This window comes from Lepus europaeus, chromosome X (genome assembly GCF_033115175.1).
Source record: "Lepus europaeus isolate LE1 chromosome X, mLepTim1.pri, whole genome shotgun sequence".
Taxonomy (NCBI): Eukaryota; Metazoa; Chordata; class Mammalia; order Lagomorpha; family Leporidae; genus Lepus; species Lepus europaeus.
Window position 1 is genome coordinate 69295021 of NC_084850.1, and position 20650 is coordinate 69315670.

The 20650-nt window shown below is 39.5% G+C and overlaps 1 protein-coding gene across 2 annotated transcripts in view; it reads left to right on the top strand.

Annotated features, from left to right (window-relative positions):
• APOOL (apolipoprotein O like) overlaps positions 1-20650 on the top strand; it is a 91366-nt gene that overhangs the window by 61586 nt on the left and 9130 nt on the right. For both annotated transcript variants that reach the window (XM_062183296.1, XM_062183297.1), the window contains 3 exons: positions 995-1086; positions 18583-18696; positions 18898-19018. In XM_062183296.1, coding sequence (XP_062039280.1) covers positions 995-1086; positions 18583-18696; positions 18898-19018 — 327 coding nt within the window. The remainder of the gene's footprint in view (positions 1-994; positions 1087-18582; positions 18697-18897; positions 19019-20650) is intronic.

Genomic DNA, 20650 nt, shown 5'->3' on the forward strand with positions numbered 1-20650 from the left:
GAAAGAATTACACAAAGAGAGAAGGAGAGGCAAAGAGAGAAAGGTCTTCCATCCACTGGTTCACTCCCCAATCACCGCAATGGCTGGAGCTGCGCCAATCCGAAGCCAGGAGCCAGGAGCTTCTTCTGGGTCTCCCTTGTGGGTGCAGGGGCCCAAGCACTTGGGCCATCCTCCACTGTTTTCTCAGATCACAGCAGAGAGCTGTATTGGAAGTGGAGCAGCCGGAACTCAAACCAGCACCCATATGAGATGCTAGCACTTCAGGCAGCAGCTTTACTGGCTACGCCACAGTGCCGGCCCCAAGAGGTTTTATATATTGAAGTTCCTAGTAGGATTCTATTTGGAAACTTTTTTTGGAAATGATTTTGCTGTCAAAAAAAGATGAAAATGACTCATAGGTGCTTAGTTTGGGAACTTTTAGAATGTATTACTTATGTCACCTTACTTGGCAATTATTATTACTTCATTATTCTAAATCGGTGACATGAAGGAGTTATATGCTTTTCAAATTACTTAGGTAATTAGTTAGTTGGGTCATTCACCTTCGTAAGTACTTAATCAAAAAAGGACATGTAGAAGACAGTCCATTTCACCTTAACATTATATTACAAGAACAGTAGTTGGTTAATTTTCTGTACTACCATGCTTTTTTTTAATACTTAAAAAAACGTGGTTACAATTTTGAATTTCCTAGACATGAAAAAAAATACCTAGCTGTAAAAAAGAAGAAAATCATCAATTCTTTTTGCATAGGTAATTATCAGTATTAGATTAAGAACACTTTTATTAAATTGGACATGACAGCTAAGGGGTATTAATTGAATTAAGATTCTTAAGGGCATTTTAGTTATTATCTTGATTGGTATTATTACCTAAAGAGTAATGTACAGGGTAATGGCTTAAAAGGGAAGCAAAGATAAGCCTTACTGTGTAAGAACATCAAGTCTCTGGTGGCATTTGTTTGGAATTTAATAGTTTGCTTGAATTTTATAAGGTTCTAGGTTTAAGAAAATTGCTTATCCACTGGGACTGACCACTTTAGGAGCAACTGTTTGCTATCCAGTTCAGTCAGTAATAATTGCAAAGGTAAGTTCTTTCTGTATTATAGCAACATTTCAGTATTTGTTTAAACTCTCAGTGTGACAATATTTAAATGTCATGCAGCACCTGCAACATTTAATTTTCAGAGACATATAGTTGGTGGTATTATTTCTGAGGCTGGCACAATCACATTAGCATCTCCGCATGGTAAATGCCATTCTTAATTACCTAATCATCACAAATAAATAGGATGAATTTGTTTAAATATAATTCAACAACATAAATGCAGATTTGAGGATTAAGTTCAGAGACACTGAATTAGAATTTATGGGGAGAAATACTGCTCCATTGTTGAGCTATATAAAATTCAATTTTTTAATTAACAGAAAATTACATTTGCTGGCAGCTGTTCAGTTCAGTGAATTAACATAATGTAAGAAACACCCAATTGATACATTACAGTGCCTTCTGAAGGTAAAAGAAAATGTGCACACAAATACAAACTCAGTTTGGAAACCACCTGCAATAAAGAAACACCTTCCATAAATGCTTATTATAGTTGTTTTGTCATTTTCTTGTGAGCTTACCTACAAATCCAGATTCTCTTAATGACTTGAACAGTTTTTGTCAGTATTTTAGCACATATTGAGATTGAGGAGAGCTTCGAGATATGCAGTTTTTCCCCCCTTTTCTTTTTCCCTTAATTATCAACATTTAACATTTTCTTCTCACACTCAAAGCAGTATGGAGTGTTACCAGAACGGCTTTCTGTACTTATATTCTCATTACTGTATCTCTTTAATTATTGATGTAGCTAAAACTGCCTATTCATTATTTTGAGAATGTCAAGGATATAGTGTACTATATAGTTTGTTATGTGCTCAAGCTATAAACTTTATAACAAAGGAAGAGAACAATACTCATTAAATCTAGTTATTCTTGAGATAATTGAAGGATAAAATGATAAACTAATTTAAAAACTCCTTCCTAAGAATTTGCATAGGAATTAGCCATTTAAATTAATAAAATGTTAGTGCTGAAAGAAAACTTTATGCTGATTTAATTCACTTCCATGTTTTCTCATTTAGTAATTAGGGCAGTGTGATCCAGAGAAGTTTCAGTGACTGACTTGCCCAGGGCTGAATTTGACTTTTTGCTTCCCTGTGCATTATTACTCTTCCTAGGGGGTGATGATACCACCCATTCAACTTTTTTTCTTTCTCTTTTTTTAAAGATTTATTTATTTATTGAAAGAGTTACATAGAGAAAGAAGGAGAGGCAGAGAGAGAGAGAGAGAGAGAGAGAGAGAGAGGTCTTCCATCCAATGGTTCACTTCCCAGATAACTACAATGGCCAGAGCTGTGCCGATCCAAAGCCAGGAGCCAGGAGCTTCTTCCAGGTCTCCCACACAGTTGCAGGGGCCCAGGCACTTGGGCCATCTTCTACTGCTTTCCCACGCCACAGCAGAGAGCTGGATTGGAAGTAGAGCAGCTGGGACTCAAACCGATGCCCATATGGGATGCCAGCACTGCAGGTGGCAGCTTTCCCTGCTAGGACACAGTGCCATTCCCCTGAAATAAGTATTATAGAAAAGTTTTGGGAGGGGCTGGCGCTGTGTTGTAGCGGGTAAAGCTGCCGCCTGCAGTGCCAGCATCCCATATGGGCATCGGTTCGAGTCCAGCAGCTCCACTTACGATCCAGCTCTCTCTATGGCCTGGGAAAGCAGTAAAAGATGGCCCAAGTCCTTGGGCCCCTGCACTCGTGTGGGAGACCTGGAGGAGGCTCCTGGCTCCTGGCTTCGGATTGGCACAGCTCCACCCATTGTGGCCAATTTGGGAGTGAATCAGCGGATGGAAAACCTCTCTCTCTCTCTTTGCCTCTCCTCCTCTCTGTGCAACTCTGACTTTCAAATAAATAAATAAATCTTAAAAAAAAAGTTTAGGGAAAAAGCAACTAACCACCCAAAATGCTTTCATCCATCAAAATGTCATTGTCAGTATTTGCTAGAGTGCTCTATGTGGACATGTTTCTATTCATATGTATAGGTAGAAAAATGGACGAATAAATAGGAGAGAATGAGATCATCATATGCATCTTTTTATTTTTTAAAATAAAATATTGAATTTTAATTTAACATAAGAAAACCAAAGATTGTTGAATTTCAAGTGAAAATTTCTATAGTAATTTTAGAAACCTCTTCTAGAATAAGCAATAATTGCTAAATTCCTAGTGTTGAAAACCTTGCGGGGCCAGCACTGTGGTGCAATGGGTTAAAGCCACGGCCTGTGGCTCTGGGATCCCATATGGGTGCTGGTTCGAGTCCTGGCTGCTTCACTTCTGATCCAGCTCTCTGCTATGGCCTGGGAAAGCAGTACACGATGGCCTGAGTCCTTGGGCCCCTGCACCTGCATGGGAGACCTGGAAGAAGCTCCTGGCTCCTGACTTCAAATCAGCTCAGCTCCGGCCATTGCGGTCATTTGGGGAGTGAACCAGCAAATGGAAGACTCTCTCTCTCTCTCTCCCTCTCTCTCTCTCTCTCTCTCTCTCTCTGTGTGTGTGTCTGTCTCTGTCTCTACTTCTCTCTGTAACTCTGTCTTTCAAATAAATAAAATAAATCTTAAAAAAAAAAGAAAACCTTGCTTTTCCTTTGACTATAAGAGTATCATATGTAATATTTGGGCCAGTCGGAAGCCAGGAGCCAGGAGCTGCTTCTGGTTTTCCCATGTGAGTGCAGGGCCCCAAGATTTTGGGCCATCTTCTTCTGCTTTCCCTGGCCATTAGCAAGGAGTTGCATCAGAAGTGGAGCAGCCAGGACTCTAACCAGTGCCCATATGGGATGCTTGCACCCCAGTGCTGGCCCCGAGAACATAGTTTCTTAACTTGAGATCCATGATGGACTACAAAGAATCTGTGGTCACCCCCCTCCCATCTAAAACTGTATGAAAAATTGTGTGTTCATGGAACCCGTCTTATTTGACATTTTAAGGACTAATAGATAACAATTAATTGAAAATATTAAAGTAGGAAGTTATATATATACATGCATACATATTTAAAAACATACAAAATTTTGTTTCAAGCTAAAATAAATGACTTTTCATTTTTCTGTATTTATCTTTTCTTTGAATATTTGTCCCCTGCTAGGAAGACTTATAACATATTTCCCACAATAAACCATAATTGTGATATATCTTCGATTATTTCCTATTTAGATTTTTTAAAAATAGCATGAATACTTAATAAAGAATAATCTACAATACAATTTTCTTGCTCATCTCTAATTACACAGCAATTATTTCTTTAAGCATTAACTTTGGATTCTTTACAAAGCTTGTAACTTAATTTTTCTGGAAAAAATAATTATTTTTTTATTTTATGTTTAATCTATTTAGTTACAAGCAAAACTGATGTCGAGACTTGGAAAAAAAGCAGTTACTTTTGGTAAGAAGACAGGTTAACTTGTGAAAGAAAGTATAAATACTTCAGCATATGGGAGAATGCCTAATAATGATGAATATTCGGCATTGTGTGAGCATCATTTATCATAAAATTTTAAAAAATCTTTAGTTAATCAGACAAGTCTCTTAAATGGATGTCATGAGTTTTTGTACTGTAGGTATATATTTTTAAATAACTTTTTTCAAAGATTTATTTATTTATTTGAAAGGCAGAGTTACAGAGAGAGACAGAGGGAGAGATTAAGAGAGAGAGATCTTTCATCCACTGGTTCAACCCCCAGATAGCCACAACAATCAGGGCTAGGCCAGGCAGAAGCCAGCAGCTAGGAGCCAGAAGCTTTGTCTTGGTCTTCACGTGGGTGCTGTGCCCAACAACTAGGGCCATCCTATGCTGCTTTCCCAGGTGCATTAGCTGGGAGCTGGATCAGAAATGGAGCAGCTAGGGCACAAACTGGTGCCCATATAGGATGGCATCATCACAAGTAGCAGCTTAACCTGCCATGCCACAACACCAGCCACTGTACATGTATATTTTGTAAGGAAATGGCCCACAATGATGGGGACTGGGCCAGGCCAAAGGCAGGAATCTGAAGCTTCATCCAGGTTTCCCTTGTGGGTGGCAGGGGCCCAAACACTAGGGCTGTCCTCCGCTGTTTTCTCATATTTATTGGTAGGAAGCTGGATCAGAAACAGAGCAGCCAGGACTCTTAACCAGTGCCCTTATGGTTGCCTCTTCACCTTCCTGACTGTTTCTTTTGCTGTACAGAAACTTCTCAATCCCAATTGTTAATTTTGGCTTTGACTGCCTGTGCATCCGGGGTCTTTTCCAGGAAGTCTTTGCCGATACCTATATCTTGCAGGGTTTCTCCAATGTTCTCTAATAATTTGATGGTGTCAGGTCGTAGATTTAGATCTTTAATCCATGTTGAGTGGACTTTTGTGTAAGGTGTAAGGTAGGTGTCTTGCTTCATGCTTCTGCACATGGAAATCCAGTTTTCCCAGCACCATTTATTGAATAGACTGTCCTTACTCCAGGAATTGGTTTTAGATCCTTGATCAAATATAAGTTGGCTGTAAATGTTTGGATTGATTTCTGGTGTTTCTATTCTGTTCCATTGGTCTATCCATCTGTTTCTGTACCAGTACCATGCTGTTTTGATTACAACTGCCCTATAGTATGTCCTGAAATCTAGTATTGTGATGCCTCCAGCTTTGTTTTTTTTTTTTTAACTTTTATTTAATGAATATAAATTTCCAAAGTACAGCTTATGGGTTACAATGGCTTCCCCCCTCCCGTAACTTCCCTCCCGCCCGCAACCCTCCCCTCTCCCACTCCCTCTCCCCTTCCATTCATGTAAGGATTCATTTTCAATTCTCTTTGTATACAGAAGATCAGCTTAGTATATATTAGGTAAAGTTTTCAACATTTTGCCCATATAGCAATACAAAGTGAAAAAAACTACCATTGGATTATAGACTTAAATCTACGGCCCGAAACCATCAAATTATTAGAGAGCATTGGAGAAACCCTGCAAGATATAGGTACAGGCAAAGACTTTTTGGAAAAGACCCCAGGAGCACAGGCAGTCAAAACCAAAATTAACATTTGGGATTGCATCAAATTGAGAAGTTTCTGTACTTCGAAAGAAACAGTCAGGAAAGTGAAGAGGCAACCGACAGAATGGGAGAAAATATTTGCAAACTATACTACAGATAAAGGGTTGATAACCAGAATCTACAAAGAAATCAAGAAAATCCACAACAACAGAAGAAACAACCCACTGAAGAGATGGGCCAAGGACCTCAATAGACACTTTTCAAAAGAAGAAATCCAAATGGCCAACAGACACATGAAAAAATGTTCAAGATCACTAGCAATCAGAGAAATGCAAATCAAAACCACAATGAGGTTTCACCTCACCCCGGTGAGAAATCTACCAGCTTTGTTTTTGTTGTACAAGATTGCTTTAGCTATTCGAGGTCTCCTGTGCCCCCATATGAATTTCAGCACCATTTTTTCCAGATCTGAGAAGAATGTCTTTGGTATTTTGATTGGTATCGCATTGAATCTAAAAATTGCTTTTGGGAGAATGGACATTTTGATGATATCGATTCTTCGAATCCATGAGCATGGAAGATTTTGCCAATTTTTGGTATCCTCTTCTATTTCTTTCTTTAAGGTTTTGTAATTCTCATCATAGAGATCTTTTACATCCTTGGTTAAGTTTATTCCAAGGTATTTGATTGTTTTTGTGGCTATTGTGAATGGGATTGATCTTAGCAGTTCTTTCTCAGCCGAGGCATTGCCTGAGTATACAAAGGCTGTTGATCTTTGTGCATTGATTTTATATCCTGCTACTTTGCCAAACTCTTCTATGAGTTCCAATAGTCCCTTAGTAGAGTTCTTTGGATCCCCTAAATAAAGAATCATACCATCTGCAAAGAGGGATAGTTCGAGTTCTTCCTTCCCAATTTGTATCCCTTTAATTACGTTTTCTTGGCTAATGGCTCTGGCTAAAACTTCAGAAGTATATTGAATAGCAGTGGTGAGAGTGGGCATCCCTGTCTGGTACCAGATCTCAGTGGAAATGCTTCCAACTTTTCCCCATTCAATAGGATACTGGCCATGGGTGTTTCATAAATTGCTTTGGTTGTATTGAGGAATGTTCCTTCTATAACCAATTTTCTTTGAGTTTTCATCATGAAAGCATGCTATATTTTATCAGATGCTTTCTCTACATCTATTGAGATAATACTATGGTTTTTCTTCTGCAGTGTGTTTATGTGGTGTATCACATTGATTGTTTTGTGAACATTGAACCATCCCTGTATACAGGGATAAATCCCACTTGCTGTGGGTGGATGATCTTTCTGCTGTGTTGTTGCATTCTATTGGCCAGAATTTTATTCAGGATTTTTACGTCTGTGTTCATCAGGGATATTGGTCTGTAATTCTCTTTCAATGCTGTATCTTTCTCTGGCTTAGGGATTAAGGTGAAGCTGGCTTCATAGAAAGAATTTAGGAGGATTCCCTCTTTTTCAGTTGTTCTGAATAGTTTGAGAAGAATTGGAGTTAGTTCTTCTTTAAATGTCTGGTAGAATTCAGCAGTGAATCCATCTGGTCCTGGGCTTTTCTTTGTTGGAAGGGCCTTTATTACTGATTCAATTTCTGCCTATGTTATGGGTCTGTTTAGGTTTTCTTTTCATGGTTCAATTTCGGTAGGTTGCATGTGTCCAGGAATCTATCCATTTCTGATAGATTTCCCTGTTTGCTGGCATACAAGTCCTTGTAGTAATTTCTGATGACTTTTTATTTCTGTGGTGTCTGTTGTTACATTTCCTTTTTCATCTCTGATTTTATTGATTTGGGTCTTTTCCTTTTTTAGTTAGTTGGGCCAATGGGGTGTCAATTTTGTTTATTTTTTCAAAAAAACAGCTCTTCGTTTGGCTTATTTTTTTGTAATTTTTTTTGGATTCAATCCTGTTGATTTCTTCTCTGATTTTAATTATTTCTCTTCTCCTACTAGATTTGGGTCTGGTTTGCTGCAATTTTTCTAGATCCTTGAGATGCATTGAAAGCTCATTTATTCTGTGCCTTTCCAATTTCTTGATGTAGGCACCTATTGCTATAAACTTTCCTCTTAACACTGCTTTTGCTATATCCCATGTTTTGATATGTTGTGTTGTTATCCTCATTCACTTCCAGAAAGGTTTTGATTTCTCTTTTGATTTCTTCTATGACCCAGTGTTCATTCAGGAGCATGTTGTTCAGTCTCCATGTGTTAGCATATGCTCCAGGGATTCCTGAGTTGCTACTTTCCAACTTCATTCCACTGTGGTCTGAGAAGCTGCATGGTATGATTTTAATTCTTTTGAATTTGCTGAGACTTGCTTTATGGTCTAATATATGGTCAATCCTAGAGTAGGTTCCATGCCCTGCTGAGAAGAATGTAAAATCTTTAGATACAGGATTGAAAGGTCTGTAGATTCTGTTAGATCCATTTGGGCTATAGTGTCGATTAAATCTACTGTTTCCTTGTTGATCTTCTGTCTGGTTGATCTATCCATTTCTGAGAGTGGAGTACTGAAGTCCCCCAGTACTATTGTATTGGAGTCTAAGTCTCCCTTTAAGTCCCTTAACATATTTTTTAAATAAACCGGTGCCCTGTGCCCTGTAATTAGGTGCATATACATTGATAATAGTTACATCTTCCTGTTGAATTGAACCCTTAATCATTATATAGTGCCCCTCTTTGTCTCTCTTAACAGCTTTTGTGTTAAAGTTTATTTTGTCTGATATTCATATGGCTACACCAGCTTTTTTTTGGTTTCTGTTGGCATGGAATATCTTTTTTCAACCTTTCACTTTTAGTCTGCATGCATATTTGTTGGAAAGATGAGTTTCTTGTAAGCAGCAAATAGATGGATTTTGTTCCTGAATCGCTTCAGCTAGTCTGTGTCTTTTTACTGCCTAGTTGAGGCCATTAACGTTCAATGTGACTATTGAGAAGTAGTAACTTTGCCCTGCCATTTTCCCAAAGATATTTTCTAGTATATGCTTTGAGCTTCCTGTGATCTTTTTTTAATTTATTTTTAAACAGGCAGAGTTAGAGAGAGAGAGAGAGAGAGAGAGAGAGAGAGAGAGAGAGAAAGGTCTTCCTTCCTTCCATTGGTTCACCCCCCAGTGGCCGCTATGGCTGGCGTGCTACACCAATCCGAAGCCAGGAGCCAGGTGCTTCCTCCTGGTCTCCCATGCAGGTGCAGGGCCCAAGCACTTGGGCCATCCTCCACTGCCCTCCTGGGCCACAGCAGAGAGCTGGACTGGAAGAGGAGTAACCAGGACAGAATCCAGCACTCCTACCGGGGCTAGATCCCAGGGTGCTGGCGCCACAGGCATAGGATTAGCCTAGTGAGCTGAGGCGCTGGCCTCTTGTGATCTTTTATTGGGAGGTTTTCTTCCTTTACCTTCTTTCATATTGATGGCCTTGTTTCTGTGTTTCTGTGTGTAACACATCTTTAAGCATCTTTTGCAGGGCTGGATGAGTGGTAACAAATTCTTTCAATTTCTGTTTGCTGTGAAAGGTCTTTATTTCACCTTCATTCACAAATGAGAGCTTTGCAGGATATAATATTCTGGGCTGGCAGTTTTTCTCTCTTAGTACCTGGGCTATATCTCAACATTCCCTCCTAGCCTGTAGGGTTTCTGTTGAGAAGTCAGCTGTGAGTCTAATTGGGGATCCTCTAAGAGTAATCTTATGTTTCTCTCTTGCACATTTTAGGATCTTTTCTTTATGTTTCACTGTGATGAGTTTGATTACAACGTGTCGTGGTGAGGACTCTTTTGGTCATGTTTATTAGGGGTTCTATGTGCTTCCTGAACTAGGGTGTCTCTGTCCTTCTCCAAACCCGGGAAGTTTTTTGCTAGTATCTCACTAAGAAGGCCGTCTAATCATTTCTCTCTCCATGCCTTCAGGAACTCCTAGAAACTGAATATTGAGTTTTTTAATAGTATCATGTAGGTTCCCAACAATATTTTTTAGATTTCTAATTTCTTCTTCTTTTCTTTGGTTTCACTGTATACTTTTCTGTGCTCTGTCTTCTACGTCTGATAGTCTCTCTTCTGCTTCACTGATTCTGTTTTTAAGGCTCTCTGATGCGTTTATCATTTGAGCTATTGGATTCTTCATTTCATTTTGATTTCTCTTCACTATCACAATTTCATGTTCCATTAGTTTCTTCATTTCAGTTTGATTCCTCCTTAATATTTCATTTTCAACAGAGATTTTCTATCTTGTCCAGTAAGGATTTTTATAGTTCAAGAATTTGTTTTTGAGAACTTCTTGATGTTCTCATCAAAAATTTTTTGAAATCCGTATCTTGCATTTCTTCTGTCTCATCATCTTCATAATCTTGAATTGGGGTGTCTTGTTCTTTTGGGGGCATCATAATGTCTTCCTTGTTTTTATTTCTTTGGTTTCTGCGTTTATTGCTTGGCATTGTGGAGATAGTCTTTGGTTTCTTCTTCTTTTTTTTTTTTTTCTTGCTGTGGTGGCTTTTCTCGTTATACTATGACTCTAGATTAAGTGGAGTGTCTGCTTTTGATGGATCCTTAGAGGCTTGTGATGGGTGTGGCCAGCGAGCTCTGTTTGGTTCTTCAGGGTTAAGGGTGTGTGCTAAAGGTGACACACCTAGGTTAGGTGTGGTTAATCTCTCTCTCTCTTGCTCTCGCTCTCTCTTTTTTTTTTTTATTCAGAAGGGAAGTAATTCCACAGAGCTGAGCGGTGTTGAAGGCAGTCAGTGTCTGAGCTCTGGCCCCTGTGGGTATAATATTCGTCTGCTCTGTCCCAAAGACCACACAAAGGATCTGTGCAGTCCTCAGTGTAAGCTCAAATTCCCCTGCAGTCTCCCACCGGGTTGCCAAGGTTACCGAGTTTGTGTACTCTCCCGAGCGTACTCACATCTCGGGTACGCCATGAGTTCTCTCACACAACCTGTTTTTTTTTTTTTTTCACAGTCTCAGTTCATTAGCTCCACACATTTACTAGGTCCTAACCTCCTGTTATTTCTTTCCACCAGAGTCAGGTTTTTCTGCTTGGCTGATAGCGGGCACAGCTTTTACATATGTCCAAAATAGTGCCTTCTCTTTGTCTTGCTCACCTTTGTAAGGTGAGTGGAGAGAGAGAATCGTGAGAATCGTGTCTGTACCGGTCCCTTTTATTTATTTATTTTTTTCTCTCCTCTAGTTAGCCTGGTGAACTTTCCCCCATGGGGCTTCAAGCCTCGTTCCCTCTAGGCTCTTCCTGCCGCTTCCCCACCAGCGTCTCTGGCTACTGAGGTTTCACCTCACCTCCCTTTCCAGCACTGGTGCATAGACTTGGCGGCTGGGGTTCCGAGCTATGGGCGCCCTTGCCCTCCACGCAGGTCCACCGTGTCCCACTAGTTCCGGAAGAGTTTCCTCTGCAGTTTTTTCCCTAACTCTTCCCTGAAACTGCAGTATCTCCACTTGTATTAAACTATCTTTTCCCGAACTATCAGTGCACTCCCTCCATATTCCGCCATTTTGGAGGACTCTGAAAACAATTTAATCATCAAATTAAAAGTATGAGAAGGAGAAAAATGAAATGTTTATGTTCTGTTGAGATAGGAAAGGATTTTTAAAGTAAAATAATCTGGGTGCCAGCACTGTGGCATAGTAAACTAAGCCTCTGCCTGTGGCTCCAGCATCCCATATGAATGCCAGTTCATGTCCCAGGTGCATTAACAGGAAGCTACATTGGAAGCAGAGTAGCCAGGACTTGAACCAGCATTTCAAAGTGGTGTCCCAAGGTGCAGCTTAACCACGGTGCTTACTCCTAGTTCGTTCATTTGTTTGTTTTAGAATAGAGAAATATACTGTACATCATCACGCTACTGTGCAATAGAACCCCAGAACTTCTTCTATATGGCTATAACCAAGTACCCATCAATCAGCCTTTCCCCTCATAGCCTCTCTTAGCCACCATTATGTTTTTAACTTCTCTGGGATCACCTTTTTTAAATTTCACAAACAAGGAAGATCTTGTGATTATTTGTCTTTTTGTGCTTGGCTTATTTCATTTACCATAATGAACTCCACTTTTACCCATGTTACAAATGACAAGATTTCTTTTTTTTTTTTTAATACTTTTTTTTTTTGACAGGCAGAGTGGATAGTGAGAGAGAGAGAGACAGAGAGAAAGGTCTTCCTTTTTGCCGTTGGTTCACCCTCCAATGGCCACTGCGGCCAGCGCATCGCGCTGATCCGAAGCCAGGAGCCAGGTGCTTCTCCTGGTCTCCCATGCGGGTGCAGGGCCCAAGCACTTGGGCCATCCTCCACTGCACTCCCGGGCCATAGCAGAGAGCTGGCCTGGAAGAGGGGCAACCGGGATAGAATCCGGCGCCCCAACTGGGACTAGAACCCGGTGTGCCAGTGCCGCAAGGCGGAGGATTAGCCTGTTAAGCCACGGCGCCGGCCTAGATTTCTTTTTTTTTAAGATTTTATTTACTTATTTGAGAGGTAGTGTTACAGAGAGGGAGAGACAGAGAGAAAGGTCTTCCATCCACTGGTTCACTCCTCAGATGGCTACAACAGGCCAGAGCTGGGCTGATCCGGAGCCAAGAGCCAAGAGCCAAGAACTTCTTCTGGATCTCCCATGTGGGTGCAGGGGCCAAGCACTTGGACCATCTTATACTGTTTTCCCAGACCATTAGCAGAGAGCTCGATCAGAAGAGGAGCATCTGGGACATGAACCAGTGCCCATATGGGATGCTGGCACTGCAGGCGGAGGCGTAGCCTTCTATATCACAGTGCCAGCCTCAAGATTTCATCCTTTTTAATAACTTGAATAATATTCCTAATGTGTATTTGTACTGCATTTTCTTTATTCATTGGTAGATGGACAATTAAGTTCTTTCCCTTTCTTGACTATTGTTAATAATGCATCGATAGACATGAGTGTGCAGATTTCTCTTCTGTAGATGGATTTATTTTCCCTTGGATATTTATCTAGTGGTAACATTTCTGGATCATATGGCAGATATTTTTTTATTTTTTTGAGGAACCTCCATAGTGTTTTCTACCATGGCTGTACTAATTTGTATTCCTACCAACGAAGAGTTCCCTTTTCTTCTTATCTTCCTCAACACTTGTTATCTTTTATCATTTTCATAATAGCCAATCTTACTGGAGTGAGGTGATGTTGTGGTTTTGCTTTATATTTCCCAAATGATTAGTGATGTTGAACATTGTTTCATGTACCTGTTTGTCATTTATATGTCTTCCTTTGAGAAGTATCTGTTTAGAATGATAGTCTTTTTTTTAAAACTGGATTATTTGTTGTTTATTGCTATTGAGTTATTTGAGTTTTTTTTTTTAATCTGTTCTGGATATTAACCCCTTGTCAGAAATATAGCTTGCAATTAATTTTCTCTTTTTTTAAGATTTATATTTGAAACAGTTACAGAGAGAGAAGGTGAGACAGATAGAGATCTTCTGTCTGCTGGTTCACTCCCTACATGGACACCACACCTGCGGCTGGGCCAGGATGAAGCTAGGAACCAGAAGCTTCTTCTAGGTCTCCTACGTGGGTGACAGGGGAACAAGCACTTGAGTTATCTGCCACTGCTTTTCCAGGTGCTTTAGCAGGAAGCAGGATCAGCCAGGACTCAAACCAGCACCCATATGGGAGGCCAGCAGTACAGACTGGCTTTATCTGTTATGCTGCAACACTGACCCCAATTTTCCCAATTTCTTAGACTGTCTATTGATTCTGCTCATTATTTATACTGCTGTATAAAAGCTCTTTAATGAAATCCCATTTATCTATTTTTGCTTTTATTTCCTGTGATTTCGGGGTCTGATTTAAAAAGTGCTCTCCTATTCTGATGTACTGAAGTATTTTCCCATGTTTTTTTCTAAAAGTAGCTTTACATTCATTGCAAAGTTTTTTTTTTAATTTCCTCCTTGATTTCTTCCTCAGTCCATTGATTATTCAGTAATAGGTTGTTTCATTTCCATGTATTTGTGTAGTCTGCAAAGTTATTCTTGTAATTTGATTTCTACCTTTATCGCAGTCTGGTCAGAAATAATACTCAATATGATTTATATTCTTTTATATTTATGGAGCCTTGTTTTGTGATCTGCTGTATGATTAATGCTGGAAAATGTTCTATGTACTTTTGAGAAGAATGTGTATTCTGCTACTGCTGTTTGGAAAGTTCTGTAGATGTCAGTTCTGATCTTTCTAGGCTGCAATTTAACTCTGCTTTTACTTTGTTGATTTTCTGTCTTGATGATCTGTCCATTTCTGAAAGTGGGATGTTAAAATCTCCTTCTATTATTGTATTGGAATCTGTCTCTCCCGTATGGTCTGTTAGTATTTGCTTTATGTATAAATATTATTTCCTCTTACTGGTTTAGCTGTTTATCCAATATATGATGACCTTTCTGGTCTCTTTTTACTGCTTTTGATTTTAAAACCATTTTATCTGATGGAAATATGGCTACTCCTGCTTTCTTCTGTGTTCTATTTGCATGTAATATCTTGTTCCAGCCCTTCATTTTCTGTTCTGTTTGTCCTAATGGGTGACTGAGGCTTCTCCTAAGCAGCATTTAGTTAAGTTCTGCTTTTTTATCCACTCCATATCTTTTTATTGGACAATTTAGACCATTGACATGTAAGATGATTATTTAGAGGTAGAGTCTTACTATCTCCTTTTTGATACTTGTTTTGTATTTTTATTGTAGTTCTTTCTTCCTCTGTTACAGTCTTGATTTGTGGTTTCTGAATTTCTCTAGTGATATACTTTGATTGCTTGCTTATTATTTTTGATAAGTCTGTTATAAGTTATTGCTTTGTGGTTACCTTGAGGCTTACAAAAGACCACTTTTGGCCATAATCAGTATCTTAAAATGATAACTTTACACTGATTGTAAAGATAGGGAAAGAGACAAACAATAAACACAGGGATAAAAAAAATCCTAATAAAAACTATAATTGTGCTCCATTCTTCCTTCACATCTTGGAATTTTGATGTTACATTTGACCTTATTCAATATTAGCTTTCTCTTGACATTTAAATGTGATTATATTTTAGTCTGCACAGAAAAGATAAAAATGGTTTATATACCATATTTACAATATTAGCAATTCTGAAATTGTATAGATACCATTAAGGTTTCTACCTTTTAATATTTTTTTCTAACTTGTTAGCATCTTTTTTTAAAAAAATATTTTTTAAAGATTTATTTATTTATTTGAAAGTCAGAGTTACACAGAGAGAGGAGAGGTAGAGGTAGAGGTAGAGGTAGAGGTAGAGAGAGAGAGAGAGAAGTCTTCCATCCAATGGTTCACTCCCCAGATGGCTGCAATGACCAGAGCTTTTGTTTTTAGAAAGCAAGCTGCTTTCCATGTACGATCACTGATAGTCTTTTTTTAAAAAATATTTATTTATTTATTTGAAAGAGTTACAGAGAGAGGTAGAGACAGAGAGGTCTTCCATCCGATGGTTCACTCCCCAGATGGCCACAACAGCTGGAGCTGCGCTGATCCGAAGCCAGAGTCAGGAGCTTTTTCCAGGTCTCCCACATGGGTGCAGGGGATCAAGCACTCGGACCATCTTCTACTGCTTTCCCAGGCCACATTGGAATAGGAGCAGCCGGGACTAGAACCGGCACCTATATGAGATGCTGGCACTGCAGGCAGAGGATTAACCTACTGCGCCACGGTGCCAGCCCCACTTTCATCTCTTTACCACATTTACCTGTTGGAATATTTGGTCATTTTTCTGTGTCTCTTGAGTTTTGTTGTGTGTACTAACAACAACCACTTTGAAATCTTCATCTGATCATTTGGGAATTTTCAGTTCCTAGATGGTTGTTTTCTGTCACCTTTTTTTACTCTTTAGGTGAGATCGTGGTTCCCTAGGAAGCTTTTGATGCTTGTTGGTGTAGTGTTGCCTGCAATGTGAAGGATGAGTTACAGTAATCTGGCTTCATTTGTAGCTGTCCTTGTAGAAATTCGATGTAGCCTGTTTACTTTCTCTGAATCTATGGATATTTCTGCTATTTCAGCACTAGATAGCACCCTGAGGTGTGATTTATGAGTGTGTGATATGTTTATGCTGATTCATACTTAGAGTACTACCTAGTGCCAGTGTTGTGACAGTGGATTAAGCTACCACTTGTGACATTGGCATCCCATATGGACACTGATTCCTGTACTGGCTGCTGTATTTCTAATCCAGCTCCCTAGTAGTGCTCCTGGGAAAGCAGTAGAGGGCCCCTGCACCCATGTGGGAGACTTGGAAGAGGCTCTTGGTCTTGGCTTCAGCCCTGCCTTGCCCCAGCTGTTGCAGCCATTTAGGGAGTAAACCAGCAGATGGAAGAGGAATCAATCAATCAATCGCTCGCTCACTCTCTAACTCTGCCTGTCAAATAAATAAATCAGTATTTGGAAAAAAACGATACTACCTTAACTTAAATTTGTCACAAATCTGTACTTCATGTGTAATTTAGTGTGAAGTGGGAAAACGCCTAAGAAGGGATAGTCAGCTCTTAAAGGTCTCTTCCAGGACTTGTGGTAGTGTCAGACTCTTTGTCCTATGTCCACAAATGCCACAATGCTAGATCACATCACAAGTCCTCGGCTCATCAAGACCAGTGCCGCCTGGTTGTAGGACCAAAGATCACCCTAGTTTGGTCTGTCTCCTTTTGAGGACTCTCTATGCTGCACCCGTCAGCCACTGGTGATGTTGCCTGACATATAATACTGTTCATCTGGGACCCCAGAACTACCCTGGGCAATGAAATGTGTCCTGAATCTCTGTCTTTAGGCAGTGACCTGGAGAAATGAACTGTTAGAATGCTGGGTTTTTAATCAGCCTGGCTCTCAGTTGCAGAGCGGTTTTGTGATTCTTTGCTATCTGCCTATGGTGTTAGGTTGATAGAAGCACCCCTCAGGGGCTGATGTTGTGGCACAGTGGGTTAACGCCCTGGCCTGAAGCGCCGGCATCCCATATGGGCACCGGTTCTAGTCCCAGCTGATCCTCTTCTGATCCAGCTCTCTGCTATGGCCTGGGATAGCAGTGGAGGATGGCCCAAGTCCTTGGGCCCCTGCACCTGCGTGGGAGACCTGGAAGAAGCTCCAGGCTCCTGGCTTCGGATCAGCACAGCTCTGGCCATTGAGGCCATCTGGGGAGTGAACCAGCGGATTGAAGACCTCTCTCTCTCTGTCTCTACCTCTCTCTGTAACTCTGTCTTTCAAATGAATAAAAATAAATCTTAAAAAAAAAAAAAAAACATACCCCTCGGCTACTCAGGCAGCCTGGGTCTCACAGTCACCTGGCACAGTGCATTCTCATGGGTATATACCAGGCCCACAAAGAGTTTCTAGTGGTACATGCCAAAACAAGTGTGTCTCACCAGGGTCCAGTTCTCTGCCACTTCTCTGTGGACCGAGACTCTGACCATAACACTTTCCTGGGGCAAAATCCATTAGGATTTCCAGGGTTGGTTTTGTGGCTCTTTGCTGTCCTCCTAAGGTCAGAGGAGTGTGATAAAGGCACCCTGACGGACCCCAGCCTGGTCACACTTAGATTCCACAGTCACAGATCCTTACAAAGTCCTGGGGGTGTCCCCCAAGCTCTCGTGCCAGCAGTGACAAACACCAAAATGAGTCTGTTGGAGCTCAGGTTTCTGCGATGCCAGGCAAGTCTAGAGCCTCTGTCCATGAGCACCAGGTCAGGGCTAGAGGCCTGTGGGCCTTATCAGATGCCAGGTTTTGGCACTGTAGGCCCAGCCCTGAGTTCCAAGGTACAGTCCTAAGCTCCCTCTCATGGCCTTTCCACAGGACTGGAATTTTGCTTTCTGTAAGTGGTTGGGAAAAGGATGGCAGAGGCCTCCTGGCTGTAGAAGCTCCAAATATTCAATCCATAGGCCTGGGCCTGGGGGCGAGCACAGAGTGCCCCAGTCCACCTGAGTGTTTTTTCCACACTGGGCCTACAGTGTGCAATTCATTTCAGTCTCCTTCACCTAGGTGGGTAATGTTGCTCCCTGCCCTACTCCTTGGAGCTGGAGGAGGGGCGTTGCAGGTAACTCCTTCTTTCTTCAGTGGGACTTATGATTATAACAAGTCAAGGTACTATGGTCTCTCATCATTCTTCCGTAGCTCTTGTGAAGGTGGTTTAGTGTGTGTATAGCTGTTTGTATTGCTGTCTCTGCAGAGCGCCTTTTACTTAGTCGCTATCTTGATTCTGATCTCTCCAAAATTTTGTAATTGTCAATCACACCTCAATACAGCTGAAAAAATAACTTAAAAAAACAATAGATGTAATTTAAAATTTACATGTTACAGCGTGATACAAATTATTCTTAAGTGTTTTTCTTTAGGAGCATAATTTTTTATATAAAATGTGGGAAATGGTGCTTTGCATTACATGATGTAGAGATTTTTACCTACTAGTGATTCTGACTTGGATGTTCATATACAATGCCTGATGTGAATTTTTAAATATGCTTTAACTTTTAAAAATATGTATTATTTCACTCACTTTTTGTTTTAAACAGGTAACTGTAAAAAAGGCATATGCTACAAGCCAGCAAATTTTTGAATCAGTTAAATCATGGTGGACAAAAAGCAACAAAAAAGACTCACTGCCAGAACCTAAAGAAAAACCTAAGGTAGAGTTTAAATGGACCAATGAGTTTTGTTTGGATGGGTGTTGGCTGGTGATGGGGATACTTAACAGTAGCCAAGAATAGAATAAAAATAGATGAAGGGATCATCTTTGCTAATGCTTTGGCACAAATGATTTTTAGGATGTTTTATTCTCTTAGTAAAATGGTTTGCTTATGAAAGCATTTTTTTTTTCCGATAAATAGCTAGAAAGCTCTGCTGAAATAGAAGTACCTGGAAAAGCAACTCGTGTCCTGACACATTCAGTGCCTTTGTCAACAGAACTCAACAGTTCTGAAACAAAAACCAAATCAGAATTCCCCTCAGGTTTGTTTGGAATAATTAAATTTTTATTTCATTCTCTTTTTAAATACTTTGATAATATTATAATTACTAGTTTCAATTTATGTGTTTTCTTCATAAATGTCTTATCTTTCTCATATCTGTAGATTATATTTCTATTATGTTTCTGAAATACTTAGGTATGGTAGAATTTTTAAATTCACCACATAGTTCGTAATACAGATCTTTGTATGTGGGAGTATGGAATAGCACTGACAACTTGTTTGAATGAAGCATTTAATACCATTTTATAAATGTGAGCTATTGTCAGGCAGAGGAAAATGTGCCTTTCTGGGTTCTGTCAATTTACAGGTATGAGTCACACCTACTAAAGAAATATCAGCTTCCACTTCTTGTGTTATTTATCTGTCAGTCTGCCTATCGGTCTTAGTTTCCATCATCCATAGTTTTATTCAGTTTATGTGCCAGGAGAACTTTCTGTGTGAAGTAGTAGAAATAGCACTAATTATAATACTTACAATTTTGCTAATATTTGATACTGGTAATTAATAATGTGTAGGATCAGATAATGATAATTAAACTTCTAGGCAGATACTGCCATGACTTTTCTGTGATCAAAAAGAAGATAACAATGTTACACCATTTCACCAGTATATTTACATAAATTTATGAGTCACTCATTTGCATAGGTTTGCCTATCTGTACAATGTGAATGGTGCAACTCATTTATTTATCGTATTGTAAAGGAAATATGACCAACCCAGAGGTGGAGAATTAAAAACTAATGGTACTATCTATCCTTTATCGAGTGAGTTTGTCCTGTCATGCAAAATGCTCTAAGTACTCAATTCTCATCCACAGAGAAAAACAAAATGCTACTATGTATTGGTAATTATTCGCATGTTATACTGAAGAAACTGAGACTCAGGGAGCTTGAGAAACTTACCTCAAATCATGCAGCTTGTGAATAGCAATGCTGTGTTTAGAGCCTAGATCTTCTTGATAGCAAAGTTAAAGTTCTTTCCACTGTGTGTAGTTTATCTAATTTAAAACCAGAATTTAGTCTCTAATTTCAGCCTTCTTCTCTCCCACTTTATTTTTTTCCCAAAGAAACCTTTTATTTAAGGAATACAAACTTCATGCATTTCATAAACACAACCTCAGGAACATAGTGATTCTTCCCACCGTACCTGCTCTCTCATGCATATTCCTCTTCTTCCTCCCTCTCCTATTCCCAGTCTTATTTTTAACTAAGATAATTTTTTTTTGACAGACAGAATTAGACAGTGAGAGAGAGAGAGAGAGAGACAGAGAGAAAGGTCTTCCTAACTAAGATAAATTTTGAATTAACTTTATACACAGGAGATTAACTCTATAGTAAGTAAAGAGTTCAACAAATTATATGAAAAAAAAAAAAACTGTTCCTCAACAGTTGAGACAAGGAATATTCAAAGTCATTTCATCTCAAAGTTAATTTTACTTTTTTTTTGAGCATTCCTTTTTTTTGAGAAATTTAATTAACTTTAAAGAACCCAGGAATGATACATCTTTTACAAGCACTTATACAAAACTATAACTTATGAGACATAAGACTATCCTCCACTTAATATGCTAAGTAAATATTTAAACAAGTTTTGCATTAACTCTCATAATATA